Source organism: Sapajus apella, unplaced genomic scaffold (assembly GCF_009761245.1).
Source record: "Sapajus apella isolate SASKATOON/1434 unplaced genomic scaffold, GSC_monkey_1.0 scaffold37, whole genome shotgun sequence".
In the NCBI taxonomy this organism is placed as follows: Eukaryota; Metazoa; Chordata; class Mammalia; order Primates; family Cebidae; genus Sapajus; species Sapajus apella.
The window spans coordinates 15,167,913-15,181,140 of NW_022436977.1; the positions used below are offsets into that span (position 1 = coordinate 15,167,913).

General features: G+C 41.6%; 1 protein-coding gene across 1 annotated transcript in view; it reads right to left on the bottom strand.

The window, feature by feature from the left end:
- The window catches only part of SLC27A2 (solute carrier family 27 member 2), a 52,125-nt gene that overhangs the window by 4,647 nt on the left and 34,250 nt on the right, over positions 1-13,228 (bottom strand). The window contains exons 5-8 of the mRNA XM_032297503.1: positions 8,405-8,599; positions 5,484-5,574; positions 4,396-4,594; positions 2,664-2,761 (exon numbers count right to left, since the gene is read on the bottom strand). Of these exons, the coding sequence (XP_032153394.1) occupies positions 2,664-2,761; positions 4,396-4,594; positions 5,484-5,574; positions 8,405-8,599 (583 nt within the window). The remainder of the gene's footprint in view (positions 1-2,663; positions 2,762-4,395; positions 4,595-5,483; positions 5,575-8,404; positions 8,600-13,228) is intronic.

The following is a 13,228-nucleotide window of genomic DNA, read 5'->3' on the forward strand; positions in this document are numbered from 1 at the left end:
TGTGTGTGTGTGTGTGTGTGTGTGTGTGTGTGTGTGTGTGTGTGTGTATGTGTGTGTGTGTGTGTGTGTATGTATATGTGAGTTTAAATTGTGATAAACACACAACATAAAATTCATCATTTTAACCCATTTTAAAGTGTACGATTTGCTGGGCATGATGGCTCGCACCTGTAATCCCAGCACTTTGGGAGGCCAAGAAGGGTAGATCGCCTGAGGTTAGGAGTTTGAGACCAGCCTAACCAACATAGTGAAACCTTGTCTTTACTGAAAATACAAAATTATCGGGCATGGTGGTACATGCCTGTAATCCCAGCTACTCGGGAGGCTAAGGCAGGAAAATCGCTTGGACCCAGGAGGCGGAGGTTGCAGTGAGCCGAGATCGCACCACTGCACTCCAGTGTGGGCAACAAGAGTGAAACGCCATCTCAAAAAAAAAAAAAAAAAAAAATCAGTGGCATTTAACACACTTACCGTGTTGTACCATCATCTCCAGGATCTAGTTCTAGTGCATTTTCATCATCCCCTAAATCAGACTTCAGTATTTTTTTTTTCTGTTTTCTTTGAGAAGGAGTCTTACTCTGTCACCAGGCTGGAGTGCAGTCGCGTGATCTCGGCTCACTGCAACCTCCAACTCCCTGGTTCAAGCGATTCTCCTGCCTCAGCCTCTCAAGTAGCTGGTATTACAGGCACACACCACCACACCCAGATAATTTTTGTATTTTTAGTACATATGGGGTTTCAGCATGTTGACCAGGATGGTCTTGATTTCCTAACCTTGTGATCTGCCCCCCTTGGCCTCCCAAAGTGCTGAGATTACAGGTGTGAGCCACCGCACCTGGCCAGACTTCAGTGTTTTTTATTTTATTTTATTTTCAATTTTTTTTTTTTTTACAGTGGGAGAAAGGCTTGGCCATGCAGCCAGCAGCCTCATCCCTGACTTGAGTGTTTTTAAGAATCTCTGGGGTGTTTGTGCCAGCACAGCTTCCTGGCCCTGCCCTAGAGATTCTGACTCAGTAGTTTGGGGTGGGCCTGAGAAATTGCACTTGTAACAGACTCCTGGGTGATGCTGACACTGCTGATCCAGGGAACCCGCTTTGAGGAATACTGGGCTAGATCCTTCCATTTCATCTTCTAGATTCTCTCACCTCATACATACTCTTTTGTGTGGTTATTCTTTTTAGTATATGTGCCGCCGAAGCGAGCACATGTGGTTATTCTTTTTAAAATCAGGCATTTAGAAGCATAAACAACATTTGAAGAAGGGTCTGCAAGAGCTGAGTGTGGCACAATGGCTGACAACCACAACTTAGACCCTTGTGTTAACCTGGCATAAGGCCGGAGGCATTCTCCAATGGGAGTATTCACACTCCCTTACATTCTGTCCCCTCTCACACCAAGATGTAGCCATATTTCCCATGGTGTCATTGTCCTAGAGCTTGGGAGGAACAAGCAAGAGACATTCTTGAATATTCTTCTTGTTTTTTTTTGAGTTGGGGTCTCACTCTCTCACCCAGTGGTGTGATCTTGGCTCACTGCAACCTCTATCTCCTGGGTTCAAGTGATTCTCCTGCCTCAGCCTCCTGAGTATCTGGGATTATAGGCACAAGACACCACCCTGTCTTATGTTTGTATTTTTATTAGAGACAGAGTTTTCTCATGTTGGCCAGGCTGGTCTCAAACTCCTGACGTCAAGTGATCTGCTCTCCTTGGCCTCCCAAACTACTGGGATTACAGGTGTGAGCCACTGCATCTGGCCTTGAGTAGTCTTTAAATAATAAAAAGCACAAGGCCATGTAGAACCATCCCAGCTTAGGAAAAAGGGACTTTTGGATTACTATTTTGAATATGGGTGGGAATCCCAAATAAGAGTTGTGGAGGAATAATAATACCCCTAGTGCCTTATATTTGGACAGTAATTTGGAGGCTGGAATCCTGACACCTATAATTAATGTGATTTATTGTCATAACAACCCTTATGTATATATTGATAAATATATGCTTAGCACTGATGTAACTAAAATGAATTCGTTCTCATGAAAATCTTAACTGCAGGACTGGTATTATCCTTAATTTTAGTGATTTGCCCATAGTCAAACAGCCAGCAGGTGTTGAAGCCAGGACTCAAGGTCAGACGTTGGCTCTCCCCCACTCTGCTGGCAGAAACAGATCTGCAGATGAAGCTGTGGTAACAACATTCTTGTGTGATGATCCTGAAACTTAGGGTGAACTGGGCTTAGAAATCTTAAAAAGAAGAGACTGTACAAAATCCACTTTTCCCCAGTTTTTTTTTTTTTTTCTAGCAACTGCACTGGCTCTTCTTTGTGCCTCCCAGTTCAGAGGCCAGGACACCGTTTCCCAGCTCTTAAGCATGACATGACTTTTCTTGAGGTGTGCCAAATGTGGCATGGAGCCCCCATATCTGAGACTTTGCCTGTGAGCCCAAGAATGGCTGGGAGCTGAACTGAAGAGAAGGCCATGTTCTAATGTACTGAGTTGGCTTTTATAATGGAACATAAGCCAGACATAAGCTCCTTACTCCCCAGCAGCTGAAAGAGCTGTTTAACTCTGGATGGTAGGAGAAAGCAATGACAAACTTTGCCTTGAGGTTAAAATTATGTTCAGTTACTCTATGGGTTTAGGCACAGATTATATTTTGTGTATACCTGGCACATGCACTCCATAAACATTCACTTCTTGGACAAAATCAAGCAGTCCTATTATATCAGCAACTTCAGTGGTGGCCACATTTTCCCCTTTCCACCTGGAAGAAAGGACAAAAGTTAGCAGAGGTCATTGTTGGTTTCTGGCTGAGATTGTAATGATGGAAGCAGGTGTTTCCTGCAGATTTCTGCAGGGTGCCGATCTCCTCTTCCTCACCTTGGCCCCTCAGACTCTCCAACTTAGTGCTGGCTGGGGTATCTTGCTTGAGACATAAAAGGGAAAAGTATAGACCTAGATAACAAAATGTGGAATTTCAGTCTCACCACATGAAACACAATACACAGAATAATGTTCTAATGTTAAAATAGAGCCCTGGCTAAGAAAGGCACTGGAAATCAGAAAGAAATCTCAACTATTTTCTGCTGTGTTTAGGCCTCTCAATTTTTCACTTACTAACTCAAGTTGCTATTTAATTCAGTTTGTGAAGTTCTCGTTAATAGAACTTCACATTTGTATTTCAGGGTTTCATGGCAACAAGAAAGGAAAAAACAATCATACTTTAGTTACAGGGAGATTATAATGTTAAAGCCCAACCAGGTGATATTTTTCAGTTAATAAAGAGTTAAATTTTGTTTTCATTAAATTTTTTTTTTTTTTTTTTTTTTTTTTGAGGTGAAGTCTCACTGTTGCTCAGGCTGGAGTGCAGAGGCACAATCTTGGCGCAGTGCAACCTCTGTCTCCCTGGTTCAGGTGATTCTCCTGCCTCAGCCTTCCAAGTAACGGATTACAGGCGTGAGCCACCAAGCCCAGACCATTAAAAATTCTTTAGTTCTCCCAGAAGTATCTTTTTAATAACAGGAAGATGACATAAAGTGATATGGATCTTAAGATGTGGACTAGTAGAGATGGAAGGACTCTGAGAATCATCATGACCCTCATCTCAAGGGCAAAAGAACTGGGGTCCAGAATGGTTACCTGTCCTGATACCACTGCTGCTCAGGGGGAGAGGTGAGCCTGGTTCTCCTCATTCCACTCTGCTGTCTTTGTACTGCAGTTAGACAACTTCCATCCCTTCCTCATTCATTCATGCAAAAAGTGATTGTGTGTGTCAGGTACCATGGTAGGTGCTAGGGGTGAACAGGCAGACACAGGGCCTGCCCTCAGGGAGTTTACACAGGAAGGAAGCTGTGTCTGAGGCTGGAGGACTGTGCTATGGTAGGGAATTAATTTCATGGTCTATTAGAAGGACTTCCAAACTTCCTTGTGCTGACCTGGAGGTTTTGTGGGAAACCATTTGGTTGGGGATGAAAGGTGTTGGGGGAAGGGGCTCTGAACCCCTTACCTCTTTAACTAAATCAGCTCCACATTAGTTTGCATCTGATTTTATCTTAACACCTCCATGATTGGAAAGGTGAAAATCCTTGGCTGTCCTAAGAGTGACCAGTAGTAATACAGAACAAACAAGGGGAGTTAAATGGACTTTCCTCTCCAAAAATCAGATACAGGTTTCCTGGCTTATTCTCATCTGGTGTTGCTCAGCCAAGTTAACCGTGCACTGCAGAGTGACACTTCGTGCACTTCATTCCTCATTCTCTGGGAACACAGGAATTTGACCTCATGTGCCAAAGAGAGAGAAGAAATGCACTATAACCAAAGTGGAATGTGATTTCAATCTAGGAATAAGCCAAACTGTGCATGTGTTTGTTTTTGGCCCAATGATTCAGAAAAACCAACCGGAATGTATCTCCAACTCTGTCGTGGAAATAGATGAAATTTTCACTGTCAACCATTAAGAGATCTCCACTGTTGAAATAGAGGTCTCCTTTCTTAAAGACATCTCTCAGTTTTTTCTTCTCTGTCTGAGCCTTTCCCCCAGCATAGCCGCTAAACGGTGTAAGTTGTGTGATTTTGCTAACCAGAAGTCCAACTTCACCTAAGATAGAAGAAAGTAAACTGTTATTTTGTGTGCTAGAGGTATGCAAATGTATACATCAACCTTTTCTTAAAACTAATGCCATAAACCCACTGGCAACAAACTGGCTGTAGGAAGTATCATTTTCCATGCATGTGTACATGTGAGTTGTATGTACATATATATAACAGACACACATATATATATATACCATACACACATATACTGTACATTATTGTATATGTATTGCATATGGCCTAATTATTTTATTTTTTTTTTTTGAGATGAAATCTTGCTCTGTTGCCCAGGCTGGAGTGCAGTGGTACAGTCTTGGCTCACTGCAACCTCTGCCTCAGCCTCCCAAGTAGCTGGGGTTACAGGTGTGTGCCACCATGCCCAGCTAATTTTTGTATTTTTAGTAGAGACAGGATTTCATCATGTTGGCCAGGCTGGTCTTGAACTACTGACCTCAAATGATCCATCCTCCTCAATCTCATAAGTGCTGGGATTACAGGTGTGAGCCACCACACCTGGCCTGTAATTCTTTTAATTCTAATCTTTTACTGAGTAATGATTTACACCGACTTACATAAATGCACACTAGTTAAAGCTTAAAGGTAAAGACCACCTGAAACAATGGTTTTGCAACCACAATTACATATCCTTTCCCACAGAACATTACCTCATAAACAAGAAGTTGTTAAGCTAGGTTTAAAACTATAATTATGTTCCATGCAGTGTTAAATTAGCACCTTTTGGAATTCCTGTATATTAGAGGGTACTTAAATGACACCCCGGCTTTTCCCCACTCTGATAAATTTTACCATGTGGCAATAATATGTTAGTCCTTAAAAATCAATTGGTCAAGATAAGAAAGGGCACAGATTGATTGAACAAAAGTCCACTGTACCTTTGGGAACTCTGACGCAATATCCATTTTCATCACGGACAGGTTCATCTTTCTCCACATCATATTTAATCAGGTCATAAGTTATGACTTTCTAGCAAGATTAAAATGTATAATTTTGATTATAAATCTTTTATAATTTTTTTTCTTTTAAATTGTGGTATAACATACATAAAGCACATAAAGTACATCGTAGGGGTATAGGTTGATGAAATTTTACATTTGCATATACCTTTAAAACTGCTACCCAGAGAGAGAGAGAAAATATTTTCATTTCACCTAGAGAGCTTCCCCCTGCCCTTTTTTGTGAAGTTAACTACTATTCTGACTTATATCACTGTCAATTAATCTTTTTTTTTTTTTGAGATGGAGTTTCACTCTTGTTGCCCAGGCTGGAGTGAAAGGGCGAGATCTTGGCTCACTGCAACCTCCTCCTCCCGGGTTCAGGCGATTCTCCTGCCTCAGCCTCCCAAGTAGCTGGGATTACAGGCATGTGCTACCATGCCTGGCTAATTTTGTATTTTTAGTAGAGAAGAGATTTCTCCGTGTTGATCATGCTGGTCTGAAACTCCTGACCTCAGGTGATCCGCCCACCTTGGCCTCCCAAAGTACTGGGATAATAGGCGTGAGCCACCGTGCCTGGCCCAATTAAACTTCAGATAAATAAAATAAATGTATGTTTCTGTGTCTGCTTCTTTCACTCAATATGTCTATAGTATTCATCCATCAATGTTGGTGTTTTTTATTGCATGCAATTTTCCCTTGTATAAATATACCACAATTCATTTATCTATTTTCCTGTTAATGGGTATTTGGATTATTTCTAGTTTTGGACTATTATAAATAAAACTGTTATGAACATTCTTGAGTCTTTTGGCGGCTATATCACAGATGGGTTTTTAAAATCTTATATAACCTTATATTAATATGCCACTGTTAGATTTTTCATGTTTCTACAGAAATGTTATCTATTTTAGAATCAAAAGCATAATTATTTCATGCCCATGACTATAAAAGTATTAAAACTCTATCACATTTAACATATAATTCAATGCATAAGAATTAAATTTTCAGCAATTCAGTGACAGCAATAATAAATATATTATTTTCCTTGTTGGAAGAAAAATGCAAACATGACAGTATTTGGATATAATTATTAGCCATGATTACTGTGTCTATTTCAAATTTATATTCAAGCCTATGTGATGAAGCAACCAATCATATACTTTAGTTATAGAAGATGACTTCATTTAAAAAAACAAGTTTCACTTATGGCTAACAAATGTAGATCTTGTCTGTAGGAATATAAAAAATTTATAGGTTGTAATGAATGTTTCTTCCACATCAGTTGCATGTCATCATCTACTTTTTAAAGTTTTTTTTTCTTTAATGTTTTGCTTAAAGAAGAAAAACTGACAATAAAACATGGCAATGAGAAAGTAAAGAACAGGTAATACACAGCACTAATGGGCCCTCTCAGCAGCAGTTCCAATGGGGAGTAGGAGATCGATTCTCAATCTGCAGCAGCACTGCCTAGAAATCTGCTGTGTTGATGGAAATGTTCTCTGTCTACATTGCTCAATAGGGTAATTACTAACCACACGTGGCTATTCAGCACTGGAAATGTGGCTAGTGTGACTGAGGAACTAGATTTAAACTTTTATTAATATAACTTTAAATAGCCACATGTAGCTAGTGGCTACTGTTTGGACAGTGCAGGTCTAGAGGACTGTGGAGGGACCTGTGTAGCATAGGTAGAGCTGTCATTGCCAGAGAGGGTCCTTGAACTTGGGAACACCTTTAGATTAGGCCAGAATTTAAGAAATGGAGTGACCATCATCATTACGGCTAACAATTATTCAAGGCTATTAAATGACAGGGATTGGGCTATCGCCTCTAAAGGCCTTTTCATAAGTTATTTAATCTTTTTAACAATCCTTTTCCATTATTGAGTGTGGGCTAGGAACTGGGTTCAATATTTTCTCTTGTTAACTCTGTTTTACACATGATGAAATTGAGGCCTGAGGAGCATATGTGACCTGCCCAAGGTCACTCAGCTAGTGTGGGGTGGCACTGAGATTTGCTCTCCAGAGCTTGGCCTCTTATGCACATGAACTGCTGTCCTCTGTACTCTGTTGGTCTGTCTGTGGGGACACAGGTTGCGTGAGAGTTCCATTGTGGCTGTTTCATGGCCAGACAGGATGAGCTGCCCAGAGGCATAATGACCGCAGTGGCTTCTCAAGCCAGTGGAGGCTCAGCATTTGCTGAACATTTCTGGATATTTGCAGAATAGTTGGTTATCTGCAAGACTGACTGCCTGAGTACAAAGATGACAACAGAGACCCACAAGCAATAAAATGACTGACAGGGAAAAGAGACTGCTATGTGAACTGGCTTAAAAATAAGAAGTACCTTTCTGGTGGAATTATTAGGTGGACATAAATGTTTACTAGATCCTAGCACTGAGATGCCTGGGCTCCCCCTCAGAACCACTGAATCCAAAGCCTAGCGGGTGGGGCCTTGCATCTGTGCATATAAAAAACTCCCCAGGTGATTGTGATGCACGACACAATGAAAGGGAAACGCTATGTTTCACAGCGTACGATACGCTTATGGAATTTGTAACCTTCAGGTGTTTTATCACATATGAGTATAAAGGGCATCAGGAAGACTTCACCTAAGTTGCAGATGGCAAAGGCACAATGGATTGTTCTTAATAGAAATTGAGATGCTTTTAACTGGAGGATCTGATTTTTTAAGGTCATAATCACAGAGAATGAGCAAAGCCTCTCTTGGTGATAGGAATGGGCCATTCCTCTGATGCTGCCTGATTTGTGATAACAACATCTTCATGACTTGGCTTTTAAGAAGTCTCTGTATTCTGAAAACTGGCAATGTATGCTCTCATATTTCAATGGACTTACTTTCTGTAGGTAGTTTACTCTTCCAACAGCACCGACTTTTCTCGTATAATTCAGAAGTCCAATATTGCCTTCAGTGGCAGCATAGAACTCATAGATGTGAATGTCCCCAAATCTCTTGACAAATTGTTTCCACACATCTCCTCGTAAGCCATTTCCCAGTGCCAGTCTCACTTTATGATCACGGTCATTTGGTTTCTGTGGTAGGGGGAGAAGAAGGAGACCAAACTGAAACATCTCTGGAGCCTATACTTACGTATTAATAATTGCCTTTATTTTGTATGTATTTAATTTATACTAACATTGCCTTTATTACATAGTTATGTTGGTTACAAATACCCTTTAGCGTCTGCCTTTTTCTTGCTACCAACACACATTATTCATCGTTCCTCTAGCACAAGCAATATGGTCTGACAGCTGGAACTCTGATTTAATAACCAAAATGTGAATTTTCCCATTTTGGTTTTTAAGGAGCCAGATGAGGCAATCTGACAGAACCAGGTGATGCCAACATTTAATCCACATCCAATCTAAAGTTAGAATAATGTGAATAATGGTGTTCATAGTTTTCTTGATGAGGCTGGTGAGCATCAGTACATTTCTAGAAAGGAGGAGCCACATGGGAGAGATCTGTCAGAGATGGACACAATCTACTACCCATGGGACCCTAAGCAGTGTCTAGAATTTTTGTTTTGTTTTGTTTTGTTTTTTGAGACGGAGTTTCGCTCTTGTTACCCAGGCTGGAGTGCAATGGCGCGATCTTGGCTCACCGCAACCTCCGCCTCCTGGGTTCAGGCAATTCTCCTGCCTCAGCCTCCTGAGTAGCTGGGATTACAGGCACGCGCCACCATGCCCAGCTAATTTTTTGTAGTTTTAGTAGAGACGGGGTTTCACCGTGTTGACTAGGATGGTCTCGATCTCTTGACCTCGTGATCCACCCGCCTCGGCCTCCCAAAGTGCTGGGATTACAGGCTTGAGCCACCGCGCCCGGCCTGTGTCTAGAATTTTTATGACAATGAAAAAGAAAACAGGAAACACAGTCCAGTGAGAGAGATAGAGCGAACCATTTTCCACAAAGTCATTAAAGAGCAATGTTGGAGGCTGTGGGAACTGGAGGGAAGAGCCTTGACCATGCCCTGCCTGGTTTAAGAGGTAGGCCCCAGAGTTCGTAAGACCAGGCAGAGCTGAACCGAGACAACAAAACTGTCCCAGTGGGATGGGAAGGGGAACAGGAGGAGGAGGCCACCTCCCAGTTGCCTCAGGTGGCCTGGGAGGAATATGCTTTGCTATACATAAAGATCACAGAGGAAAATCTGTTTTGGGTGTAAGGACTGAAAGGGGCCTTTCTGGTGTCAGCATAGTCCCAGAGGTGGGGCTATGACCAGGCTGCCTTCCATTCAACCACATTCATTTAGGAGACCCACAAATATGTCCACGTCAATGATGGTTTTATTTATTTTATTATTTTTAGTTGTTAAAAAAGACTAGTCAAGTACAGTAGTGAGATGAAGGGAAAAAATAGAACAAGAAGTTTGATCTCTAACTGTGAACAATCAATTGAGATAACTCACTACCTTTAGACCAGCCCAGTGATGGTTTTAATGATATCTTATGTGAATAATGTAATTTATGTCCTCCAGGAAATCACAGGCTGGTGGAAGAGACAAAATAAGTAGGTATAATTTTACCTTGTAAATTTTGTTACTCTATGACCTTTATTCTATCAGGATGCAGAATGATATAGGGTAAAAGTGCTAGGTCATTAGGGCTCTCCTCTTATAACAACCGTTAATTTCTTTGATGAAACAGCAATTGCTTAGAGCATTTTCTACATTATTTCCTACACTGTGAAATTACTGTGAAGTGGTTTTGAAATAAGAATTACTCTTTGAAAAGAACCATAAGGATGTGGGGACTTTGGCATGGCAATTAAAAATCACACCAAGACAAATTGAATTGGTTTCCATGCAGGAGGAGCTAAGGGGCCAGGGAAGCAGAAAATACACATTTAATTTTTAAGTAGCTTGGCCAGAACATACGTGGCTCTTTCAGGAGTCCTAACCAGAGAAGGGGACTAATGCTGGTCATTGGTGAACATGGGCTCCTTGAGCAGTCATTCTGAGGAGGGAATGTGTAAAGAGAGACCAGGGCCCCCTGCCAATGGCTCTTACCCAGGGTGTCTGGGAGAATTGCCTGAGAAGCCTTTTGAACCTGCAGGAGACCTAGACATTCAGAATGAGTAGAAATCTATTCTCTCTCTCTCTTTTTTTTTTAAGACAGGGTCTTGCTCTGTTGCCCAGGCTGGTACAATTATGGCTCACTGCAGTCCTAACTCCCAGGCTTACATCATCCTCCTGCCTGTCTCATGAGTGGCTGGGACTACAGATGTGTGCTACCATGCCTGGCTAATTTATTTATTAATTTTGTAGAGATGAAGTCTCACTATGTTGCCCAGGCTCATCTTGAACTCCTGGCCTCAAGCTATCCTCCTGCCTTGGCCTCCCAAAATCCTGGAATTATAGGCATAAGCCATGGCGCCCAGCCAGAATCTATTCTCTGCTGGTCCCTAGGTCACTGGCTCTACTCTGCTTTATAATTACTAAGCTCCTATAAGTCAGGAGATCATATGTCTTGTTTGCAAGGGGAAGCCCTGGCTATACCTATCCTGGAGTGCTGGTTATCTTTCATTACCTTCACTCTTAAGTGTCCCTGTTTGGATAATGAATTGTAGGGTCACCCTGCCCACAAGGCACTGTCCTCTTCTGTAAGACTGTCAGTATTCAGAGACCACCTCCTCCCACTGCTGCCCCAAGGATAAAACATCACACATATTTGAAGACTTCCTTTTGCTTAAAGAAAATCAGCTAAGCTGGGTGCTTACCTGCTCCCAGGCTTGCATGAGAAGCTCCAAAAGCAGCATTCCCACATGTAGACCCATGGTCTTCCTTATCTTACGTGCAGCCCACCAGTGGCCCTTCTCCCACCCACTTTGTTTATTTCCTTGTCTTTTGGATGGTGATCAACTATCTCCCTCATTAAATGGCAAACCTCTTTGAGGCTGAATATGCATGTATCTTTTTGTCATCCTCAGTGCCTGGACCTGTACTTTGCATATAGCATAATCCTGGCAGTAAAATAAATAATCTCTACCAGGAAACCTCATTCCCTGTTCAATAATTAGTGGTGGGGTCAGGGCAGGGCTTAGGGTGCAGGAGGCCGCAGGCACACTGGGTGTGTGGGAAACTGACCAGCCTCACAGGTGCAGCTGTCACCTGCCAGTGGCAGGTAGCTAAGCTGACAATTACAACACCATGGGCTCAGTTTTCATCATCCAGCTGAGGAATCTTACTAGCAAAAGGGATTAAGGCTGGAAATGTTTGTGGGCACAAATGGGAGATCCTGGAGCCTTCTAAGATGTCTGGTTCTCACCTAAGCTTTTGCTCACCAGTGGCTGAAAGAGTATGACTGAAGTTTTCCTTTCCCATAGGGGAAACAGAGTTTCTCCATCACCAAAGCCACTCCACAGAGGAGCTGATTTCTAGGTCAAGGGTCACCTGCTTATTTTTTTTAAACAAGATAAAAACCTTCTTTGCATTAGAGCTAAGGTGAAATATGGAAACAAGGGGACTAAATTCACACTGGGGCTGAATGACTGATGAAGACCAAGAGATCAAGGTGTCCAGAGAGGAATGAACGGTGTTAGGTAGTTAGAGCAGGCAGAAAGCTTCTATTGAGGGCTTTTCTTGGGTTAGGCAGTTGACCTGTTTCCAAGGAATCCTATGAAAGGTGATACCTAATAAAGTATTTGCCTTTGAGGCATGGCAAATACTCATTGAGGACATGGAGGCTCAAAAAGCTTAAAATAATTTTCCCAAGATCACTAAGGTAGCAAAACAGTTACTCCAAGATTCAAATATGAATCAATGTGACTTCAGAGAGCTCTTTTCCTTAATTTTTTTAAAAGCTCTGCACTTGAGAGGATGTCCACTGTGATCCCCCTCCTTACTCATGCCCATCAATAAATCCCACCTCCCCAAAAATAAAGAAAAAAGGAAAAAAAGCAACAAAGAGAGAGTACCACACACATAGTATAAGATAAGAATCAAATAGTCCTGAAAGGCACTTAAACAAACAATGCTGTATTCACACCACTTACCTGTTCTCACCTTTTACCCCCAGTTTACCACCCAGAAGCAAACACTTAATTCTTGTAGCTGCTTCTCGCTATCTGCGTATTTCTAAATTAAATGCTTATACTTCTTTCTCTTTTTTCATCAATTTCATATTTTCTATTGCCACAGATGAGGATTTAGCTCCATTCTGTCTCCCTTTTTTCCAGTATCACAGTTCTTGGTTAAATCAATATTCAGTGCTCACATTATTCTGTCCATAATGCACCACTGAGGAGCCAAGTAATATGCTATGAACAAGTTTTTATTTCTCCTGGAATTAATTGCCTTTCTGCCCATTTGCTTAATTTCCTTAGTTTCTATTTGTAAGTTTTCCCTTACCCTCCAACAGCCTCTAACTAAAATTTTCCTCATGATGACATCTATTTTGCTGATGGAATTTCCTACTTTCCATTATGCTTCTTTGTCTCCTTTGCTCCAATCTGGACTAGATATTTTCTAAGCCTGGGGGGTCCCTTTGTCTCTCTTTCCTGGATCCTGTGTTTTCCTCTACCTTTTTTTTCATTCTCTTGTTTGGTTGGAATACTTCCTCTAGTAACTTCCCGAAGGGGAATATGTATATGGTAATTTGTGTGTGTGTGTGTGTGTGTGTGTGTGTGTGTGTGTAGACTTTGAATATTGTATACCTGAGTGATGA